The 24,595-nt window shown below is 43.4% G+C and overlaps 2 protein-coding genes across 10 annotated transcripts in view; one reads left to right on the top strand and one right to left on the bottom strand.

Annotated features, from left to right (window-relative positions):
* GIGYF2 (GRB10 interacting GYF protein 2) overlaps positions 1–24,595 on the bottom strand; it is a 73,906-nt gene that overhangs the window by 30,043 nt on the left and 19,268 nt on the right. For 6 of the 9 annotated variants that reach the window (XM_017826196.1, XM_017826198.1, XM_017826203.1 and 3 more), the window contains exons 5-7: positions 22,798–22,942; positions 16,139–16,250; positions 15,537–15,577 (exon numbers count right to left, since the gene is read on the bottom strand). In XM_017826196.1, coding sequence (XP_017681685.1) covers positions 15,537–15,577; positions 16,139–16,250; positions 22,798–22,942 — 298 coding nt within the window. The remainder of the gene's footprint in view (positions 1–15,536; positions 15,578–16,138; positions 16,251–22,797; positions 22,943–24,595) is intronic. The other 3 variants (XM_017826201.1, XM_017826199.1, XM_017826202.1) reach the window with 2 other exon arrangements.
* On the top strand, positions 1,383–10,819 carry KCNJ13 (potassium voltage-gated channel subfamily J member 13). The gene is made up of 3 exons (XM_017826240.1): positions 1,383–2,022; positions 7,876–8,356; positions 9,234–10,819. Exons 2-3 carry the CDS (start codon positions 7,879–7,881, stop codon positions 9,854–9,856), a joined length of 1,101 nt encoding a protein of 366 aa, XP_017681729.1. The 5' UTR covers positions 1,383–2,022; positions 7,876–7,878; the 3' UTR covers positions 9,857–10,819.

The raw sequence follows: 24,595 nt of genomic DNA on the forward strand, positions 1-24,595 counted from the left end.
CCTAGATGTGTAATTTTGTAGCTCATTTTACAGAAAAATAAAAGAAATGGCCTTAAGATCATGTTTTTAAAGAAAGACTACTTCTCATTAGGACACTACTGGAGTAGGGACACTACAGGAATACAAACATCAACTATCAGTGACAGGGATCAGAAGTTCTGAATCCCATTTCCAGGAAGTGACTATGAATGACAGGGATCAGAAGTTCTGAATCCCATTTCCAGGAAGTGACTATGAGTGACAGGGATCAGAAGTTCTGAATCCCATTTCCAGGAAGTGACTATCAGTGACAGGGATCAGAAGTTCTGAATCCCATTTCTAGCTTCACATTCTCCACAAAATCTCGATCTCACCAGCAGGTCTCAAAAACATACTACTCAAACATCACTCTGGATTTTTTTTCACTAAGTTGACCGTTATCCACTGTCATGGGTATGGGTAAACAGGTAGATTCAAAGGAATTAACAATTAATTCTCTAACACACCTGGAAATCACGTACTGTACCTATTTAACCTGCTGCACAATCGTGTCAGATTTTCAATTAATTCAGTTGAGTCAGATTAGAAAACCTGTGACCAGACACCAGCGCTTTCTACAGGACAAAACATGGTTTGTATGAAAATATTGTTTGCAAAAAAATCCCTCTTGTGAATAAAAGAGGCTGGCTGTAGTGGAAGGCCAGCTTTGCTAGGGTGTACCAGAAGGGTGAAGGACAAGTGACATTGTCCTCCTGGGTTGCCACAGTGGTGGGAGCCCCCTTGCACCACATTATTCTGGTTCTGAAGGTCACACTATGCCTATCACAACTTCGAGTGCTGTGCCTGAACATGTATTAAAATATTCCATACTAATGAAGCAAAGAATTAATGGTTTGCAATTTAGGGCTGGGGGAAGGTTAAAGTAAAAAAAAAAAAAAAATAGGGAGGATTTTGTTTCCTAAGCAGGAAAGTCTACATTAATAATTTTCCCAGCAGGCCTTCAGTAGTTTTACTGCAAACAACCACAGCCTTTGTTTCTCAGATCCTCTTACATGTGACGTGCGATCAAAGCCCTCACATCAGCAGCTCACCAAGGGGAAAAAAAAGAAGTGTGAACTACTCTTGGGTTCCAGAGCTGTCCTCAGAGTTGGTTTAGCAGTGCAGCTCTGCAGCCACTCAGCTAAAGCACAACCCAGTAACTCTTCTCATCAGAGAAGCGAGAGCTTCAGTGAAAGCGGCTCCCTTTGCCACAGCCATCGGTGAGCCACCTAATCTGCACTGTTCACTGCTGGGCTTTCCAGAGCCCCGGGACTGATTCCATGTTCCCACAAAGGAGCAGCGTGGCCATGGCCAGGTCTGTGTTTCTGGGCAGCAGGAGGTGTTCAGAACCCCCTCCTGGTAACGCCACCGCTCCCGCAGCTCGGGACCAACCCCCGGGGAACCAGTGGCACTGCAGAGCAGCAAGGGAGACACAAGAGTTCCTCTCCTCACCTAAACAAACTGCACTTGACACTGGTTAGAGAGAAAGTACCAGAGAACAGTGTGTGGCTTTTCAGCAGCAATATAGGAACTTCTCCGCTCAACTTTTCCAAGAGAATTTTGGCCTTTTCAACTTCCCTGTAAAGCTTTAGGATTATACAAACCTAAAAAATGATCTTGATGAAGGAGGTGAGGGGGAAGGCAGCCCTTCTCCAAGTAAGTGTTGGAGGATTTCTCCTTGGCTGCTAAGGGTTTGTGTTGGGTAAAGAAAGGCTCCTAACAAACCAGCATTCTTTTCCACATGATCAGAGCTAACCGGCCCCCCTGCAGGCAAAATGACCAATCAAATCAGCTTCAGAGGAAAACCAGCCCCCCAGCACTATAAACACAGGAATGAGACATACAAACCCATTTTTAAAGGGTTTTGGTGGGTTTTTTTAAATCTCTGCCAGCCACTTGTGGGAAGTTTCTTGCCAGTGGTGGGACCAATACACCAGAGCAGCCCAGTCCCTCTCCTGGAGCCCAGGTTACCCCTTCCTCCTGCACACAACCCTTCAAAGACTGGTAAGTAAACAAAACCATATTTTTCTCCCCTTTTACTTATTGTACCATTTGAAATTGTTCTGTCATTCTTTAATCAAAGAAATCGAAGTAGTTATCAGGGGAGAGTGTTTTATTTCTAAAGCGTGCTGAATTAACTATTATCTTAAAGAAAACTATTTGATTTCTCCCCCTCAAAAAGAAGAAAATGCATTCTCAGGTGACCACGGTCCTAAGAGCACAAAAAGCAAAATCAAAGGCATCATACAGTATTCTTTCAGAACATTTTTGAGAGAAGCAGTGCTGGAAAGACTCTGCAATGCTCTGCAGACAGGGAGCATTTGCAAGTCTCCAGCTCAGGTACCTGGGTGTTATGAGACTGGTCAAGTGTCAGGAAAACGTCCTCCCCACCTTGCTGCATTCATCATAACTCAGCATTTCACTTCAGTTGTCTCACAAATTAAAAGAAATGAGCTTCCTACCTGCTCAAGCCTGATTTACCATCCCTGTATCTTACACCTTCAATAGTTTTCAGTGTGTCCATGAGCACAGGGATGCACTGACTGAGCCAGCACAGGAAACCACACTTGGGTATCGAGGGAACTCATCCTGCCTGGAAAACCAGTCCTTGCAGGCAAGCCATGGGGAATTCTGCATCAGACAGGGCAGGACTGCTCCTCCAAAACAGCTCACTCCACACTGTATGGGTGGCTGCAGACTTCTAGTGCTACAGCTTCACATCAAATACAATCCTCCCTCCTAACTGTCAAATGACTCCTCCATTGGCAATATTTCACTTGGCATTTTTGTTTCTTTATAAGGAGTTAACACGTGCTAGCATATTTTAAAGCCTTTCCCAAAACGTTAAGTTTTTCTGCTTCTCTAAAGGTGGCCAGACTAGTTGGTCCTCTCAGATGCTACCTCATAATCAAGAATTAAGTGTTCATATGGGTCCTCAGAGTACTACCATGAAAATACATTATACACAAAATGGAGCATTATTTGGATTCCCAAAAATCAAGTCTATAGGCAGCCTTGTTTTCTGTACTATGAAGGGAGACATAGTCTCCCACTATTCTTTAAAGTGCATTCTCAGAAAGTCAAAAGTATGAGCTCTCACACCCTGGACTTTGTGGCACTTGCTTTGAAAAATGTGGCTTGGGCTCAACAAATTCAAGTTCCCATTTTTACAAGACCTACTTATAAATGTAACAAGTCCTGAAAACTGTTATCTTAATTCTTCAAATCGCTCAGAAGTAACAGCTTTGTCACAAACTATTCCCATTCATCTCAATGAGGCACTAGCTACAAAATCTAAAGGACAAACCTTTGAAACCTTAACTGTCCTACTCACAACAGCAGCATAACCAAAGCAGTTACTGAAACTGAATTGCTTCCTACATTTCTAAAATTGTCCCCTACTGTAAGTTATATGATTCAATCATGTCATCCATACTGAAAAAACCTTCATTTCCTAATATTAATGTCAGAGCATCTCAAAGGTTGCCATCCAGTCTACAGACAACAATATACAATAATCTAAAAATACCACTACACAAATAACCATTTTAATAGAATGAAAGTGCCTCCAAAAAAATTCTAGTCTCAGTTTGTTCTCGTTGCAAAGCACAGAGGCAGCAACACATCTGAGAGATCACAGCTCAGAGCAACCTTTCAATCTCAAACTCGTCCATGATTATGCAGACCCAGGTCAAGTAAAGAGGGAATGTATACATTCCCAGAGGGCAATGCTGCCACCACCACCTGCTTCTAGCAAATCTTCACATTATGCTGCAGTTGGAAGCAGTTCTGGCAGTCACTCCCAGCAAACAGCAGGTCCTCTTGACTGCTTTGCTGTCAGAAGGAAGCAGTGCAGCACCGACTGTCTCCAAAGCCCTCCGAGGTCAGCTAGAACACAGTTTGTTAAGGGCAGGAGCTGGGCAGGCAGGGCAGCAACTCACAAGTGTCCCCCTCCTAAAGGCACCCAGGCTCCAGAAAGGGCTGCAGGTGCATCAATGTATTGAGCTGAAAACAGGCTGGAAGGGTCACTTCGAATGCCTTCACCTGAGAAGGCAGATGAAAAGGAAAGGAGGACAGTGCTCCAAATTAATTCCCCTACAACCTCTGAGTTAAAATAGCTGAGTTTGTGCTGCCAAGAGAAAGGCCAAGCAAGAGGAGAGGAAAGCAAGGTGGTGGCATGGAACAGGAATGTAATAAAAACTGTTACAACACCAGGAAGAAGATCTCAATCAAAAAGGCAAAGCGTGGGAGATCAGTGTGCTGGATCATGAATTTCAGAAATTCATACCTACAGCCTAGAGCTGTTTTATTACACATAAATCATTAGCTAGCCAGGTCAGTTTAGAACCTGCCCCACTGCTAGGAGCAGGAACCCATGACTTCTGATTTAAAAAGTCCATGTTTACCCTACCTTGACTGGTTTTAGAAAAGTGTATAGAAGAAAGGAGCCAAGATGAGGAACAAGGTGGTAAAAGATGGAAAACCAGAAAAAGCTAAGAGCTGACATACACACTGGCCTTAGTGATAATTTAGTCTTCAACAGACTGGCAACAGGAAGGATTAGACAGAATGAATGCTTGGTGAAAGATTGGTCAAGATCCCAAAAGAGGTTTAGAAAAGTAATTTCTGACAGTTCCTGTCTTTCCAGTCAGGGGCTATCAGCTGGGAGATGGAGGGACAAGGAACACCCCAAAGCTACAACAGCTTCCCAAGTCAGGAACCAGGAAAGGTAGAACTAAACAGCAGAACAGAGGTGGTTAAGAGATAACAGGGGAGCAATGTGGATGAGAAACAGTGTGTCTGTACCAGTGGAGACAAGCATTCTCCAACAAACAATGCAGAATTGTTCTTTCCAAGTCAAAGTCGAGTGTCTTTCCTAAAACACACACTGTTTGAGACTGGGATTTACCTGGGGACATCAGGGACCATGCCAGGTAGGGGATCAGATCAGGTGTTGGTTTGTTTTACTACAGTGGGCAAGGAAGGGAGCAGACAGAAGACAGTAATTCCTTTTAAATTTTAAGTCACATCTGCTCTTAAGTGGTCTCTGCTTTTGAGAACATAGAGGGCTGATCCTCCAGCCTGGGTAAATGATTTCTCACAGGGCAGTTGTTCTTTCACCTCTCTCACCCACCTGCATTGCTATTCACAGTTTCCTACCCATTTTCTCACCCCAGCAAGTTGAGGTTCGTGGCCTTTAATGCCATCAATAGTGTTTGCAGAAAAACAGTTTTGGAACTCAGGCTTACACATTTCCAATGCTATCACTGCCACTGAATTAGATACATAATATTTTAAATGGTCCTAGACTATAAAAAACAGGTCCATATCAAATGAACCAGTGCATAACCTGGTTAAGCTCAGCAGGCAAATTCCCCAGCCAGGATGCTCAAGGAGCAGAGACACAGCACTGTTCTGAGACCTGCTGCTGGGGGGAAGAGAGGTGCTCTCTCACACACTACCCCAGCACTGTGCAGATCTGCAGCACAGCCAAGAAAAATGGACCATGTTAAGCACATATGTCTGTAGCAGTGCAGAACCAGGCCCCAAAGCACGGATGTGTCCATGGAAGGCTGCAGGATCAGGCCCCAGTCAGTCAGTATCACATTCATTCTCACAACATGGGTTTGTTTTGCAAACTTAGATTGCTCGGAGGCTACAAAGCAGATGCTGTCCTCCAAGTACCCTGAGAATTTACAGAAACACAGCGGTTTTGGGGGGTTGGGGTTTTTTTCCCAATAACACGTGATGTTTACACCCAGAGGCATTTTGTTCTCTGTGTTCTCCTCTGTTCACACAAGTGTTTCTTGTCAGTACTGCTTATTCTAAGATGGTAAAACCAAGGCACTGTTCCCAGCTCCCTAGAAGCCTGGTTCTCACCACCATTCCCATTCAGAGATGCCCGTTTTCCAGCTCCTCCAAGGCATCCAGAAGGGCTCCTCTACACCTTAGCACAAGGACTCTGCTCTGCAGACCAGTCACTAATCATCTGATTACTGGAGCATTTCTAATTGCATTCAGGTTACAGTAAAATCTGGAAAAGTGCAGCAATAGTGAGAACTGTCATTTAGGGAGCTGTGCAGCAGATTAAAGAGCAAACTCAGTGCAGGGGGGCTGAAAGGGCTCTGATCAGAATGGACTATGACCAGAATGCCCAAGAAAAGTGGCCTGGTACCAGAGATCACTGTATTCTTTGGCACAGGGAGCAGTTTGAAAATATTCCTTCTAGGAGATGTGAACTGGAAAATAAAAATGAGGGGAAACCTACCCAATTCCACCCAGGTCATCAGCTACCCTACCTTCTTTGACTAGAGCATGGATAGAAATAAGAGCAGGACAGTTCTGAGAACCTACAGAAGGGAAAGAAAGTAAAATGAAAATTTAGCTAAATATTCACTCTAATTCACTCTAACTAAATATTGACATATTTAGCTAAATATGTCAATCCTCCTACTCCTACCTCAGTAGGAATTAAGCATTAGAAAGCAAAAGAGAATGTTCTGTAATTACTAAAATTTGGTATGAAGATTAAATAAACAGTCATGGAAACTGCTGGCTTATGGAACCAAAGATCACAAGACAGATTTTTACCTTCCATAAACTTCTGAAGTTCAGTATCCTCACATACAATGTGTTTCAAGAGAAAACTAAGAGGGCACTCTCGGAGGGAAAAAGATCCACTTCCTCTAGATGTTTGTAAACGTGCATTACATACTGAAATAGTCTAATTCAGAGAAAGGTCAAAAGTGATAGGAAACCAAAACTGACTAAATACCCCCTGTATAATCATGATTTGCAGAATATGGATGTATTTTTAAATCCTCTGCTGCTCCTCACCACCTTCTTTAAGCAGGTGGTACACATTATTAACTCTATTTTATATAAACCCCAGGTGAACTATAAACATCCAGTATTTATAAAATTTATGGATTTGAGTGGTCGGTGTCTTTTCAAAAGACATTCAGCACCTCTGGCAAATTCAGCAAGCTCTGAGGTTTAAAAGGAACCAAAGGAGCCCAACATGTCAAATACCTGCAGGAACCCATTCTGCTTCCCACATTTGCAATTCCACCTTAACTCCCATATGCCTGCTGTCCTATTTTCTTATTTGGTTACTAATAAAAATGGCACTGCTCAGGCAGACTAGACTGCAAATTACGTCACAGTGTATTTTCTGTATTGGTCCCCTGCCCTCCTTTTACCTGATCCTTACATAAACAGCCTCAGCCTCCCTGAAGCAGCTCTGCCCTGAATACTGTCATTCTGTTTAACTGGACATGGTGGGTGCAGACAGCAGACATTTCCAGAGCCAGGGAAGTCTGAAAGGGCTACTAGCTTAACTACAGCATTCCTTTAAAATGCATAAATATGTCAGAGAAATAACAGAATAAACATTATCTCCATAGTACTACTGTTAGTAGTATTCACAATAGTATTGTTAAGTTATTATACTCTGCTGAAAAGTTACAAAATCTGATATAATCAGACAAAACCCAGTTTCTTTTCAGATACAGTATGCTAAGCCCATCCCACTCAGCCCCAAAGAATTAAACCATGTGACTCCAATGTACATTTAGGAAGGTAAAGTATGAAAGTTATATTTAAACAACTAAGCAGGGAAAATTTGAGAAGTACTCAGATTTTTAAACTTAATCTTTTTTAACAAAGTATTACCACAAACAGTGGTAAATTCCTCTCCAGGCTCCTGACTTAATCTTCTCTGGATTGCAATGTATAAGCCCTCCTTTGTTGGCTGCAGTATTTCAACCCCTGCTGATGTGTCAAAAACTGTGAGCGTTAGGCAAAATACAAACATGCTGCACTGTCTCCCCTCTGTTCCTTTTCCCTCCTTCCCAGCCCATGACAACGGACAGGATGGAGAGCAACAACACCAAGGCCAGCGCTCCCCTGCTGGCCCAGCGGCACCAGCGCATGGTGACCAAGGACGGGCACAGCACCCTGCAGCTGGACGGTGCCCGGGGCAGGGGCCTGGCCTATCTCCGCGACGCCTGGGGAATCCTCATGGACATGCGCTGGAGGTGGATGATGCTCGTCTTCGCCGCTTCCTTCGTCCTCCACTGGCTGGTCTTTGCAGTGCTCTGGTACCTGCTGGCTGAGATGAACGGGGACCTGGAGCTGGACCACGATGCTCCCCCTGACAACCACACTATCTGCGTCAAGTACATCACCAGCTTTACAGCTGCTTTCTCCTTCTCCCTGGAGACACAGCTCACGATTGGTTACGGCACCATGTTCCCGAGCGGGGACTGTCCCAGTGCCATCGCACTGCTGGCAATCCAGATGGTCCTGGGGCTCATGCTGGAAGCCTTCATCACAGGTAAGCCTTCCCAGTCCATCCTTAAACAGAACAGGTGGAACAACTGGGTTTGAGGATGGAGCCAGAAATACTGATCATTTGGATATACGAAAGAACAACTAAGGCAGTCACTACAAGGATGGTGAGGTTCCAGCTATGTAGTACTAAAACACCTTTCATTAACAAAAGGCATAAATTAGCTGATATCAAGATCTGGACTTGATAGTTCCGGTATTCATTGGACAATACTTGTGGCAAATCCCTGCTTATCACTCTCAATCACGTATTTCTTATACCATTATCTCTCCAAGTTTTTTCCATATAATTACAATATTTTAAAAGACTATTTGTTTTGATTTTTAAGGCAAACTTTTTTCTAGCTGAACTATTTTCGTAGTTGAAACTGAAGTTGATCTTCAACTCAGTGTTCAAGTATTCCTCAGTAGCCAATGTAATGAAGATGTTACAGTGTCACAGCTATTCTGAAGTATTTTCAGTTATTTTAAATAATTTTCAGGTTTAAAGTCATTCAAAATACTTTAAAAATACATAGGTTAGTTTACTGTGTACTAGAAAGAGCTTCTATGGTGTAACACACCGAGATCAGGTACTATTCCAAAGTACAGTAACTCAGAGCAAGCTGACAGCTCTTCTTACAGCTCCAGATCCCTTCCCAATATAACACAGCTTAGGAAAAGCAGCATTTCAGATAACTCTACTCTTTTAAACCCAAGTGGGTTAGTGCAGTGCCAGCCCAGCAGTTCTCAAACACAGTCCTTCCAGCCTGCATGTCCCCCCAGGCCTGCTCCTGCTCCCTTGGCTGTCTGGAGGAGCTGGGAGCTGCAGGAAGCCCCCAGGCCCTGTGCTGGCCCTGAGCTTGTTCTCTCCCGTGATCCAGGTGCGTTCGTGGCCAAGATCGCCCGCCCGAAGAACCGGGCATTCTCCATCCGCTTCACGCGCTCTGCCGTGGTGACACATCCCGAGGGGAAGCCACATCTCATGTTCCAGGTGGCCAACACTCGCTCCAGCCCCCTGACCAGCGTCCAGATCTCTGCTATCCTATACCAAGAGCAGGAGAACGGGCAGCTGCACCAAACGAGCGTCGACTTCCACCTCGACAGCGTTACTGCGGCCGAGTGTCCTTTCTTCATCTTCCCGCTGACCTACTACCATTCCATCTCTCCATCCAGCCCTCTGGCTGCCCTCCTCCAGAGAGAAGCTCCTCATCACTTTGAGCTGGTCGTCTTCCTGTCAGCTGTGCAGGAGGGCACGGGAGAAACGTGTCAAAGGAGAACATCCTACCTGCCCTCCGAGATCCTGCTGTCCCACCGCTTCGCCCCCGTGCTGGCCCGCAGTGCCCAAGGCGAGTACCACATCCAGATGGAGAACTTTGACAAGACTATTCCTGAGCTCCCGGCTGCAGCTGGCTCCAAGAGCCCCAGGAGGACTGACAAGGAGATCCGCATCAATGGGCAGCATGCCGACAGCTTCCAGCTCTCCGAGACTGGCCTCACAGAATAGAGAGAACAGACTGTGGACTTGGGGCTTTTTTTAATTATTATTACATTAAACTTTCAGGTTCCATTTACAACCTTCCCTCCTTGCCTGCCCTGCCATCTTCTAGTGATCCTTCTCTTGTACTTCCATCCTTTTGATTACAACAGTGACACAGTGAAGAGAACGAGAGTGCCCCGAGAGGCTGGATGAGCCACCCAGGATGAAGTCAGGTACAAGAACCACAGAACTAACATCAGAAGAGCGACTTGCTGAATTCCCCAGACTGTGATTAAAGCCACACTGACCCCAAAAGGAGAGATCTTCAAAACTCCCAAAGATGACCAAAATCATACTTAATCAGCTTGTGACAAAATGGACAACAATACAAAAGCAGAAAACAATATGGGGTCACTCAGTAAATGCATTAGTTCTGCTTTAAGTAACTCTGTTCATCCAAGATACCAGTTTTTCTGTTCTCCTAAGTCTTTGGGAATACAGTTACATCACTTTTCAGAGGGCTGAATTCACTCTCAGAAAGCCCTGCCAATCTCTCGTGGCAGTGAAAAGCACTCCTGCTGTGCTTATTAAGCAAAACTGTAAATACTAAGTGCAGTTCTTCATTCTGCCAAGTAAAAGAACATCTCGTTTCCAGACAGATCTATGAAGACACTATCAAAAAATCTTGATATATATGACAAATGCTGCAGTGGAAATTTTTTCGTATTTGGAAACACTGAATAAATTATTTAGCAGTGGCAAACAGACTATTTTTAATGAATGAATGTACTTTTTTTTAAAGACCCATACATTGCCCATACTGTCACTGCTTGTCTGCAGTACATCTGACCCAGAAGGATGCACTATATCTAGGAGAAGTAGAACCACATCCATTTATATTTTATGCTTTTTAACATCAATATTTGCCTGTACACACAGCACAAAAATATTTAGAGACACTTGGATCAATTTTGAAATAAAAAATTAAAACAAACCATACGTGAGACTTCTGTATTTAAGTGCCTCATAAACCTGCTGCAATTAAGACACTGTTCTGAAGCTCCTAAATAATTTAAGATGCTAAAGGAAAAACAGAATCATGAATAATTATTTCCAAGCTCTCGACAAAAGCAGTGCCTGTCAGGTGTCCAAAACCAGGCCTGTTAGGTACCTGGTCAGTCAAGTATTAAAATAAAGCTACCTTTCAAAGCTAGAAGACTTTTCCCAGAAACCCAGATGGCATAAATAGCAACTTTCATTGACAAGAGCACAACACACTAACAAATATGCCTCCTTTTAACTTCCCCAAGTGGTCAGCAGCAGGAAAAACAGGCACAAGCTGTCTGAGGAGGTTCTGTTTAACTCAACTCTTCTCAAGTCCCAAAAGGGGCAAGGAGGAAGCTCCTGGTGCAGGGTCTGGGGATGGGGAGCAGCCCCCCAGCCCCATTGCACAGGCAGGGCAATGAGGCAGAAGGGCTGTGCTTCTGCTGCAACTGAGCTCTCACTCCAAAGCTGTTCAAGCACTGCCTCCCCCACTGCAGACCTCAGGCAGAGCTGGGTTATCACACGCTCTCAAAATCTTTTTCAAATTTAACTTTATGGACAAGAATTCATGAAGACTGTGGAGCTCAGAGAGCAGCACACCACCAAGTTACCCTGCCTTCATCCCTGCTTTTCTGAGCTGTTGGCCCACATACAATTTAAAGGTCCCTTTTCCAGCCTCATGTCAGCACCAATAACTTTTAACCATTTCTTAAAAGTGTTTTTTCCACATTCACGACCAATATAAGACATTGGTAAGAGTCCTACAAATTAAAACCCAGTGCAAGAGCACAGAACAGATCCCTGTGTGAAGTCTGAACTAACCACTTAGAGCAGCATTCTGGGTGAGGTATTGAGAATATTCTGTTTGACAGCATTCTGGGTGAGGTACTGTTTTTCCCATATATCACATACTCTGGTCTCAGACAAACCAATTGTTCTCAAATTCACATGTATAATCCCAACAGGACAGGATTATAATCTCATGATTTAGAGCCAAAGCTATAAAAAGCTGTTTCTAACTTCAATTAACATCTAATCAAAGTGCAGGCTGCTTCATTTGATTTCTGAATTATGTGATACTTAAAAGTTATCCTGTTTTTAAAATAATTTTCTATTTACAGACTTGGTTTAAAAGGGGGTACAACAGCAAGTATAAAGAAAAAATATGTTTAGTACACGCTACGTGGAATCTTCAAATATTTCATTTTGGAATGTAAAGCTGAATAATACTAAGGAAGCAAATCAGACAAAGAACTTTGTAGTTACTTCAGAACAGCTGCAGAACAAGGGGTAGAAAAAAACAATGATATTGCTTTTACAGTTCCAGAGAACTGGTGAACCACGGATGTCTGAAAGCACTGGAAACGTGCCATGGCCCAAACTGGAAGAGGAGCCCAGGAAAGGGGCTGATGGGCTCTGGTGCCACAACACAGCACCCTGTGCTTCAGCACTGCAAGAGCAGACTGGGGCCCAACCTTCATGGATGCACCTCCTGCCACGAGGCAGGCAGGAAAACAAACCAGGCAGAGCAAGGGCAAGTGCAATTCAAAGAAACCCAGCACCCTTTTCTTGTAGCCACTTCAACACACATTTTATATTCGAGTCTTGTTAACCTAACCAAACCCCACACAGAACTCAATCAGGCTCCACAACTGACTTGCTAGAAGTTCTGTTTAATCTACATAACAATTCTTTACTACCAGTGTGTAACTGCTGGTAACTAATCAAATCCCCTCAGCTGCTAAGCTGGTATTAGTCGAGAGGCTGCACGGAAAATTAAGCAGCTTTTGTGCAGAGACAGACGTGCTCAAGAAAACAACTTGCTCATTTTCTTTGCTAACGGCCTGGGCCTTCCAGAAACCATTTGGGTTCTCAGTGAAGAGCGTCAGAACTGTGACAATCTGCAACAGCAACTCCCAAATACTTTGTGCATCCCCAATTTGCAAACTGAAACCAGGGACAGATACTGTCTATGCTGAGAATCAGTCAAATGTGACCTTGCAAACTACTGTGAGCACTGAAAAAGCAATCAATAATTTTTAAGAACAGCATACTGATAATTTTTGAGAAGTAATTCTTTGTTGAAGGTCTATCACTTTTTTCATCCCATGATTTTTAATCGAGAGGTTCTTGCCTTGGCATCCATTATGAACGTCCAGAAGACTTTAATATTTGATCTCTTATTCTGTAGTGTGATCATCCACAACAAAGGACATGAAAAAAATTGGCAACTCAGTAAATTATGTAATCTGAGGCTAATCCAAGGCCCTGTGAAGGACCAATGAAAACCTGAAGCACAGTAAAATCAGATAATAAAATCCTAAACTAAGGAGTTTAACCAGAGTACCAGAATCCAAGGCACCTGCTAAAGCACATCAGCCTGAATTCCAGGTTGCATGTCAGTGCCCTCCCTGAGTGTGGGCACCAGTGCTTGTATTCACTGGGACTTCTGGTGGCACATCTGTAACCCTCCTCACACTCAAAATATCATTGGAAAGCCTTTACAGAACAGTAAGTATTTGTAATTAACCAAGGCTTGAGTCAAACAGACCAGCACTTTGTTAATATTTCTGTGCTCTCCACCTTATTTCTCTCTGAAGGTAGAGGGGAGCAAAATGGTCTTCCAACCCATTGGGACATTAACCTCTAACACAGCAATACACAAACATAAATTACTGTTGTGAAAACAACATTTTTACAAAAAAAACTCCAGAAAGATTGCAGGGCTCCTTTCTGTATCATACTGAGCTACAGAGCCTTTAGTCACCTAAATCAGAGGAGAAGAGAAACAACACAAGATTTCAGAGGAGCAATCAGGTACCACAAAAAGCTTCCTAACTTAAGAATGAGCACGTCATCCCTCGCAATTAACTTCCAACAAATCACACAGGGACACCATCTCCAGGAAATGGTTCTTGGCAGATGCATTCCACAGTCCTGCTTCCTAGGAGTTGCTACAAACAAGACCTGCTCTGTCCCAGTTGCAGATAACCTCTGGCAGAGGTTAAGCTTCAGTAAGATTATGGTGCACACTGCAAATTCTTCTCCATTTCAACAGAGATACACCTCATCCTATACTGACGTGCAATATTTTTATCCATCTTTATCAGAAATGTAGTACATTCTGTAGTCTGGAGCTGGAAGTGCTGTAACTTTAATCACAAGAACAGGAAGGTGGGTACTACTTTTACACCTGCTTGTCTTCTGCAAAAATTGCAGTCCTGAAATCTCAGTAGTACTTAGTTTCTCCTGTTTTCTTTTTTTCCCCAGAAGTTCTCTAAATATACACATACAGAGTCCAAAGTTTCACTACTGGCATTTCAAAATGAACAATCTCAAACCAATCTCAAGTTATTTTTTGGAAGTATCCTCTTTTTAAAGGAAACAATGAGGAAAACATGTTTTGTGTTAACATTCAACTTAGCAAGCAGAAAAATAAAAGCACTCTTTAAAATCTATGAACATCAACTCCTACATGGAGATAGGACTGGGAGGGCTTTGAAAGCACAGATGATTATTTAAGACTCCTATGGCATGTGCCACCATGCACATCTGGAAAATTATTCATATGGCAATTTATGCTACTCTTGTTAAAAATACTGTCAGCTAAGCAAGGACTAAAATACAGTCCTGTCACCTTTCCATTGTCTGTCTTTACATCCAACCTGCAGTTGTCTGTCCTGATCTGTGCTTCATCAGTATGTTCACCAAAGAGGGACTCAGCCTTCAGCCAAGACCAAGAGATTCTCTGGGTCCCAGACAGACAAGCTCTTACTGTACAAAACCTGTCACCAGGCACAGCTGAGCTCCATGCTCATGGAAACATCCATGGAGAAGGAACAGAGTCCCCCCAGAGAACACTCAATGCATGAGCCCACAAAGCAAAAGTCACTGCCATGACCAGAGAGCCACAGCCTCCTTCAGTGTCCTCCCCACTCTCCAAACACAGGTTTTACCCAAATGTCTGTGTTCCATCCCCAAGATGACAGCCCCGCTCCAGCTCAAGCTGAACATTCAAACAGAAGCACAGGGCCACAGTTAAGGATCCAGCATTCTGCCTGAACATGGCCAACGTGAAGCATTTCAGAAACAGGAGAGGAGAGGAACAGCAGACAGGGGACCAGGTGATAACCTGCATGAACAGGAGGTTCATGTGATGACTTACACTGACTTGATACCCAGTAAATCCACCAGCACGGGAGCTGCTGCCGGGATCTCCCTCACGCTGGCAAGCATTCAGAAAAATTAACTGTTCACAAGGTCAACAAGTCCTGGGTGCCAAAACAGCCCACACCAGGCACGTTTCAAAGCTGCCCTGAAAAGGGCTGTTGTCACAGCACATCTGTTCACCAGTACAGCCCCTTTCCCCAGAGGTACAGGAGTTTAGTTCCAGCTGTAGACTTCATCTTCATTGAACAAACAGAACCTACTCACTGCAGATTTTTCTTATCTACAACATTCAAATGTCCAGTAGTGAAAACAACACAAAATAGGAGAACCAGCACTTTGAGAACACACTTAGATAACCTGGCACAGTATCATGAATCTTGTATCAACAGTATACTTGGAGCAATAAGAAAGGTTTATGTATGTACAGATCCCTTCCCCAAACACACCCTGCTCCTCCCTCCCACTTTCTGCCCACACAGTAACAAAACCATACCTGGATCTTTTCGCCCTGGTTTTTCAAAGCGTCTGTCTCCCCTAGAAAGGCAGAATAGAAGTTTCAAATAAGGTTTTGGAACTGCTCCACTCATTTTAGGTATGGGTCTTGTTTGGCTTTGGTTTGTTGGTTTTTTTTTGGAGGGGACTTTCTTAAAATCAGAGCTTGATGGACAGTATCTTTAGAGGTCCAAGTGACAAGTGAAATTTTCAGGAACACTAATACACACAGCCTTTGGCAACTGGGTATGTTTTGAAAAGTGCCCCTAAATGCTGTCAGCAACATCAAGACTAAAACTGAAGCGAATCCTTCAGCAATCCACAGTTTCACCCATCATTTCCACTGCAACTGTCATAATTTACGTTTTCTTAAAGTAGTTCCTTCTTCCCAGGAACTCAGCAGAAAAAGTCTTTGCAAAAATGCTCTTTTACTTGCTCCTGAGCCTCTAGAAACATTACTGTGTACCCCATCTCAGAAATTCAGACACTCCACTCACAGATACAACTAATCACCCTTCCTAAAGTGTTTTTATGAAGTCAAAAGGCACAAATGGAAGCTGAACAGATGTGTGTAAAAAACTTTAAGGGCTAGAGTTCTGTTACCTTTCCTCCCAACTCTGTGATCTGTGCATTTCCCTGCCCCCTCCTCGCCCAAATCCACCCTCCACTTCATCAAAACTTCTTTGGTAGAAACCGCTTTCTCCTCGGCCTCTGCCTGAAAAGACAAAAAACACAAGTGTTTGTATAAATAATAATAGAACTTGAAAGAATCAGGTAGGTTTCCCTTTCCTGGTGTCCCTGTGAACTAATCTTGCAGTCTTAAGCCCCAGTGAAATTATCTGGGGCAAAAGGGAAAAAGGAACAAAGACCGAAGACAAGAGTCTTGTGTAAAAATTCTTATCAAGAAGTGCAAGACAAGACAGAACAGGCAAACAATTCTAAAATAAATACCACGCAGAAGAACACAGAAAACAGATACTTACCCAACAGAAATCACCAAGAAAGGATGCATTATTCACACAACATCCACACTGCACATGTGTACTTCACACTCAAAAACCAGACTCCTTTTCCCAGCAAACCCCAGTGTAAAGGCACTGCTCTGCAGAGATACTCCTCTTACTGCTGTGAGGGGTCATAAAGGAGAAGGAAGCCTCACACCAGTGAGTTCCAGTGATTGCCAGCAGGAATCTCCCGCAGGAGCAGTGGGGAGAAAAGAAGGATCACAGGATGGGTACAGGCAGGGCAGAATGAGGAACCCCATTAGCCACAGCTTAAAAGTCGTCCTACTCACTTTTTCAATAAATGATTCTCCACAGACAGCTACCACGTACCAAGCCTCCAGCCAAAAAGTTACACACGTCCTCAAGCAAAGCATCTCAAAGCACATCTTCAGTGTTTGAGAAGGCATGGGGTGTTTGGGTAAAAAAAACCCCACACAACAGAAAAACAACACCCACACACATCCCCAGACCTTAAAGACAGCTCCCAGCACTGTCAGATTAATGGCTGGGGGGGGAAGGTTCCAGATCTACAAAAGATAAACACTGCTTCACACAGTGCTGCAGCACAAGAACCGGCTCATTTACCATGTCAAGGATCTCGTGGAAGACAAACAAGTGAAACATCAATCAGCTGTTTGTCAGGACAATGCCCTTCCTACACGCACATATGCAGTCTCTATACTCAAATTCTAGGACCTAAAAAGCACCTGATAACAGGAATTCTTGGCCCTGAAAGTATCTCAAACATCAATCCTGTCATATTTCTCTTTTCCTGACTTCAAGGATAAAATTCAACTTGAAGCATGAGGTGCAAACCTGCCCAGGGATCCAGAGGAACAAGACAGAATGACCAAACAGGAAACAAACACCTTGAGAATGGACTGCAGTCCTGGGAGTCTTCTGAAGAAAGTAATAATAAAAAGCCTCTACATGTAAAATCTGAAGACAAATGGATGCACCAAGGCATGAAATGAGGCTCTAAAAAATGGAAATAATCAAGGCAGGTGCAACAGTTTCTCTACTGTTCTATACCAAATCTCGTGGGGGAAAATAAAAGTTGCTTTCCTGGCAGAGAAAAAGAAAAAAGTGATCCACAGATAATCCAGCTGGGCTCTTTAAATACACAGCTGACTTTGTATCGGGCAGAACAGGCTGCAGGGTGTACAAGGAAAAATTCAAATATCCTCTTTGGACAAGACTGTCCTGTTGTAGCCCCAAAGCCGCTGAGTGGCAGATCCCGTCACAGAGATGGCCTTCCTCACCAGCTCAGATGGAGACTGGGCAAACTGGGAAAAAAGAAACACAGAGGCCACATCTGGAAATACACTGGGATGCAAACATCTGGAAGCTGAGCCTCTTCAACCTCTGCATTTTTACTCAGCCCTTATTCTCTGGCCAAGGTGCCTTCTTTTGGCTGTTTCCAGACTATGGAGCCCACGGAGCTGAGCGAGCCCCTGCCAGATTCAGTGTAGCTGTTCTTGCACACACTCAGGGGGAGGCACAGGAGCTGACTGAGCACCCGAGGCAAAAGAGGAGAGATTAGTATTAGAGCTACAACTGTACTAGAAACACAAATACCTTCACTGTGGCAAGTCTGATACCACAAGGTTGACCACAGTCATGAGTGCAAAACAAGCTGCGAATGCAAGAAAGAGAAAGATGTGAAACAACATCAAGAATCACAAAGTTTATCCAGTGAAGGTATCATGGATCCCCTAAAATCCTGGAAGAGGACTCCAAGCTGTTATGCTTCACAAATACAGCCCAGGACACCTCCAGCATCTCATGCAAAAGCAACCTTAGCCTAGTTTCTTCACTACAGGAAAGCTCTCCTCCTTCCTCTAGCAAGAGATAGTAAAGCAAAAACAATTCACAGAGTCAACACAGAACAAAGGCACTGACTCATCTCCTGCCTCTGAGGTAGCAGAGGTGGAAAGCTGCATACACTTTTTCAACAGGAACAAAACAGGTTGTCCTTTTCTGGTTTTCAGAGTGGCAACATTTGCAGCTTGAGCAGGCAGGAGTGCACACTGACTGCTGACACCACACACCAGCAGGGCCAGCCCTGGTGATATGGGAGTTTTCAGCAGCAAATAAAGCAAGAGTCCTGTATAAGAGCAAGAACAGAACCAGCTTCTTAAGAGCAGCATGGCTTGTGGTTGCTTTAAAAATACATGAAACAACAGCCTGAGAAACCTCCCCTCACTAACCACCCCCATGTCACGGTCCATCAGTATTTCTGTTGTGCTCAGCCACCAAAATGGTCTCAATGACACAATAACCCTGCAAAATGCCCACCAAGTGATCTCAGCCATTCAGTTGGTGGCTGCCCATGGGGCCACAGGACTGGGCTCCCAGCTGCAGTGACACCCCACAGCACTGGGCAGGCTCAGCTGAGGTCACCCTGTGCCCTGGCTGTGCCACCACCCCCTGCACTGCCCCAGGGCCCCTCTGCAGTGCCCACAGACACCCAGCACACCCTGCCTGGGAAGCACCAAACGCACCCCACCAGGTACAGAAGAGCAGCAGCCAGTCAAAAAAACCTGTGCAAAGGCAGTTATTCAGCAAGTGTTCCCCAGATGGGTCTGAGCTGAAAGTGCCCCCTAGGACACAGCTAACAGTGCTAACAGAACGCTTGGAAGATCCTTGCAGGGGGGATAAAAATGCACAGAGAAGCACTGACATTCTGGCTCTGCACTTCTTGGCTTACTTTAAACTGAATGCCACTTCTGAAAAAAAAAAATGCCTGGCACATGAGCAGCAGACTTTCTAAGTGTAGATGTTGCACAAAGTACTGAATGCACAGTTAAGAGATGTCAATAAACCCTTCCCTTTGAGAACTGAGTGGAGCAACTGTGTCATTTGTATTTCAATAATTCTTAAAAATCTCGGAATGAGGCCATCATTCCACTGGATACTGTAGTAACAGCCCAAACTCTCTAATTTGAAAAATAGACAAGTTTGAATTTAAGTAAAAATATAAGACACAAGCAAGAGGGCAGGATGCAGCACAAACTGTCATTACAAAAAAAAACCAACCCTCCCTAAGAATACAACAAGCAAATTGTTCAAATTATAGCATAACTGGAGTTTGGGGTCAACAGTCACAGCCATAATACAGTGTGGGAAAGGCTGAATAACTGTGGTTCAACTACTGCTGTTTAGATATCAAAACATTCCACTTTCACACCATTTACACACCTTCCAACAGCAGCAGAGGCAGATTACAAAGAGCAAAGAGGGTGGGAGGGGAAAGACTTCGAATAGGAAGCAAAGGACCCTTCATAAGAGTATTAACCAACAAGGAGAACAGCTACAAAACAAGGTGTCTGTGAGCTTACAGCCCATTCCAGGGACCATTTAAATCTCTCCTCATCTGAGGCTCTTATTCATGAATGTTGACATTCCAGTCCCGCCAGCACAAAGCACAGGGCTTAACTGCACACCACAGGGAGCTCCCAGGAAAACAAGTCAATTAGGAAAGAGTCACGTGCAAGTACTTGGTTTCTTTAGAGACTACAACTTCTTTTTCTTTTAAACAAAAAAATCAAAGCAGCTTTCACATAGCGATCATTTTCACATCATCTAAACGCAATGGCTGTCAGTGAGAGCTGGTGTGAACACCCAGAAAATATTCACGGTCCGCTGTAGTTTCAAATCCTGGGAAGTGAATCCCATTTAGAATTCTAACAATAACCCTCCTTTACCAGCAGTTCTTCCCTTTGCCAATGTGTCACAGATTGCCTCTCCTGCTCCCAAACGCTGGAACACAATTCTGTCATTTGTGTCTCAGCAAGGGAACTTAATTAACAAACCTAATCCTACATGCAAATTCTGCTCCCCAGTTGCTGGGAAGTCCCTTCCAGACAGCAATCTGGTTTTGGGGAGGCTGAAGCCCACACTGATCGGCAGCAGCTTTGTTGCACACAACGATGTAATGTCCACGAAAAACACCAGATAACCTTTTAAACCCAGGCGATTCTGCAGTGCAATAAAAATGTTTTCCAACCGGCAAGTGAAGCAGTTCATTTAGTGAACAAACTCCAAAGAAATTCCACGTTCTTTTCACTGTAACTTGAAAAAAACTGCATTTAAAGCCTGCTCCTTGCAAGTAATGTGTTCTTCTAAGTCATTTGTCAACAATCCGAGACTGAGCTTTTAATAAATAACTCTGAAAACAAAGTCCTTAATTACAAGAATATGACGTGTATAATTATGAAAATTGTACAGTTTTGTCCTGGCAGAAACTTTTAATTTCTTTGCTGAGATATAGAAACTTTGGGAAGACTCATTATGCCTTGAGCCCAAGACTAATTGCTCATGGGAAGAGAAGGGGAAGAGGGGAAGAAACAAGCAGCACCCAGGATCAAGGAAAGGAGGAAAGCTCAGGCAGCTGAGGAAATCTACTGGGGAAATTCTCTTTTACAGCTTAGCAGAAGAACGGCAGAGCAGCCCAACAAGCACAGCATATAACAATTCAAACAAATTAAAAGATTGGATGAGGATGAAACTAAAAAAAAAGTGAAAAAGACTGAAACTTTGCAAAGTTCTTGCTAGTATTTCTTGACACATCTGAAAAATGAACTATGAAAAACCAGGAATACAGGCAGCAGCTTTCAAACATCTTAACACTGCATAGATTTTAAGTTCCGTCCACTCACGTGTAAGGAATCAAAGTTTACTGCCAAACAAAACCGTCATGCATACAAATAGATTCGATAACAGAATGTCTGGATTAGAAGCCATATTCTGCCACATTTAACCCTGCGACCTCACTGAAACTAGTGGGGGCAATTAAAAAGCAACCCACTGCTCCCTGCAGAAGGATGGCATTCACTGTTAATGGTGCAGCAAGGAAACAAAGGGAAACTTGACAAAAGAAAACAAAATAAAGGGTTTGCAAAGTTAGAAACAGTCAAGGGGTCTTGCTATTCAAACTAGAGAGCGCACTAGCGGTGGTAGGACCTCAAATCACCACATTTTAAGCAGCATTCATTTAATTTGCACAATTAAGCCCTGATGCATCTAAAAATTAGCTAATACACGTATTCTTAGCAAAATGAAACAGATGGTAGCAATACACACAGCAAAAAGCAACAACTTCCACATGAGGAACAGAAATATAACAAGGTACATATAAGTAAGAATGTCACCCCACATTTATGTAAATGCACACACTTTTTTTTTTAAATTAAACCCTGAGCACTTGTGCCAATACAATGATAAATAAAGAAGGGGAAGCAACAGGAAAAATCCAGTCTAATAGAAGTTTAAATTCATATGTCTTTGCTGGGAAGCAACCACAAGAGGACAGATGACAACCTGCAAGTATCTGAAAGATGTAAGCTAAAAAAGAAAGCAGCATTAAGGAAGGAGAACAGAAATGAGAGAACACATTAAGTCAGAGCAAAATTCTGGTCAAGCATTTAATTATGTATGGAAGTTGTTATTTAAAATATCACCAGTTAGGGACATTCAGAATTAAATTAGAAAGGGCTCTAAGAGAAACCTCACCTAAGCACCTGCAAAGACAGAGGTTACAAGATTAATTACTCCTGATGATATTTCCAAGTTATTAGCTTCTTACTATTATAAATGAAACTCATCATATTTATATATAAAGCCCCCCAAAAAGTGTTCACAAAAGTATGCACATCGAAAGAGATAAGATAAACCCCGGATTTAACAATTTGGTTTAAACTAGGGAATATGGCTTGAGGACATTTTCTCAATTCATTAGCAAATGTTTGAAGTGATCCTGGATGAGACATCAACTACAGCAAGGCACTAAAATTGGCAAGACTCAAATTTCTCCCAAATTCAATTATGTCTTCCCATTAGCCTTCTCCTGTTTATGCTCAGGATGTTAACAAATGAAGATGATTTTTCATTATACTGAACACCATCTACTACAACCTTGACATAGTAAACATATTTGTGCATTTTTCTCCCTTTTCCTTATAAATTGGTTTTATAGTTTTAATAAAGTTATTTCCAACAATTCTGAACCAAACTGTTTCATATTCCACCTCAAACCCACCTTTCCCTTTTGCTCTCCCCACCCACCACTCTGACTGTAGCACATGTACCACGGGTACCAGATGTGCACTGAGGTGTGCAGAACCACCCCGAAGCACACGAGGGCTCTGCCACCACCTTACTGGGAAGGTTTCAATAAGGGAAAAGACACCGGGCATGAGACAAGCCGGCTCTAGCCAAGCTCCACGAACAGCCCTGAGCAGCTTTAGCCTGGATCACCTGTGTACAGCGCAGCACATCCCACTGGCAGCTCACCTCGACCTCGAGAGGAACTTCGACCTCGAGGAGCCCCCACCACCGTTCCTCCTCCGCGTCCCGTCAGCCGCAGGACGGCAGCACTGTTTACAGACATCGAGAAATTCCTCTGTGGAGACAGGGCAGGGCAGGGTCAGTCACACACACACCGAAACCACAAACACCGTTAGCCCTAACTCAGCCTAACCCCAGCTTTGCTTTCCCCGCGCTCAGCACAAGCCCGTAGGACTAACACCGGTAAGGAAAAGGATTCCCCGGGCACAGGAGCAGCTGGAGCAGTCTCTGAAAGGATGTGGTGGACATCAGTGCTCCCAAGCTACTCACTTGACGTTGCTCTGCTCTACAGGCAGCAGTGGAGCACCTACTCCTTCGGCAGATGATGTTCCCATTACTTAATTGGAACACAGACTGAAACACAGACATTCTGCTCCAAAAAGAGAGTGGCACTTGCCTACACCTGACACCACGAATTAATGGCAATTCTAAACTTCATTCTTTGGCGAAGCAGAAACATGTAAAGAGTAACAGAACTTGGATAAAGTTATATTTACCAATATTCTCTGCAGAAATAAGCCTTTTTTCCCCCCTCTCTAAATATATCACAGGAGTAATATTGCTTTGGGGAAAACTAAGTGTACTTAAGCCTTCTGAAATCTAAGTGATACTCCTTTTAATAAGGCAATAAACACCAGTAAAATTCAATTTTATTTTCATATTAATTGCTAAAGAAAAAGCTATTTCAATAAAGAATGGATAATTATAACCAACTCTGGCCCCATTCTCTGAACACAAATAGTTGGAAAACTGGGCCAAAAGATTCAGGAGCAAGTTCAGAAACATTAGCAAGCAAACCTGGATTCACACACACTTTCTGACTGCCAGTTTTAAATAATTAGAATGCAAAGGACTCCAAACAGCTGTTACACTTAAAGCAGGCAAGTGCTTACATCAACTCATCTGAATTACTATGACTTTGAAGGTCTTCAGAGAACAATGAGACAAGCAATTATATACTATTTAAAATCTAACTGGCTAACATCAGAGCCAACAGGCATTTGAAGGAGTTTTAACCCATTTCAGAAACTGCTTGGTATGTGCTTCCTAGAAAAGTAGATCTTCCTTCAAGAGAGAATTGGTAACTAAATAGACTTGAGGGGAAAGAAAAAATGCAGTCATGCATGGCAAAATAGCAAGGTCAGCCTCCAGTAAATCTGACTATTTTCCCAGCCAGCTCTTGAAGTTTAAAGCAACCATTTCATCAGCAAGTCAAAAGGAATCACCTCCATTTGCCTCGAAACAAATCACCACCTTTCCTGCTGTTGATACTTCTGCTTTTTTATGAAGAAGGGAATATTTCCCTACAAAACCATCTTTAAGCTACTTATCAGATTCATTGTCTTGCATAGGAGATTCCTTATTTTTTATGCCTTAATTCTTCCAGTAAGGACAAAATAGTTATCTCCCTTTTCCAAATGTTTTTTAACTTTGCCATTTCTGTCTGAACTCTGAGCCAATTCCCCCTCCCCCTGCAGAGCCCGCTGTGGGGAAGGGTGAGATCCTCCTCCTGTGCACAGTGACAACAACCCACGTGGAGAGATCACAGGAAGCAATAAAAACAAAGCCAAAACAGCAAATCCCACCCTCCTACTGATGAGTGTATTCCTTCAATGCCCATCCCTGACAATGCACACCAAAGAGCAAAGCTGCCCCAAAACAGGGGCCTCAGTTAATGCTTTAGGAGCAAATGGAAGATGCCTTTCAG

Source organism: Lepidothrix coronata, unplaced genomic scaffold (assembly GCF_001604755.1).
Source record: "Lepidothrix coronata isolate B3197 unplaced genomic scaffold, Lepidothrix_coronata-1.0 Scaffold125, whole genome shotgun sequence".
Lineage (NCBI taxonomy): Eukaryota > Metazoa > Chordata > Aves > Passeriformes > Pipridae > Lepidothrix > Lepidothrix coronata.

Bases quoted from the DNA above. Each gene is read 5' to 3' on its own strand.
- KCNJ13 (XM_017826240.1), top strand. From the start codon at position 7,879: ATGACAACGGACAGGATGGAGAGCAACAACACCAAGGCCAGCGCTCCC. The intron at 8,357-9,233 runs GTAAGCCTTCCC...CCCGTGATCCAG, and splicing joins GCTGGAAGCCTTCATCACAG to GTGCGTTCGTGGCCAAGATC.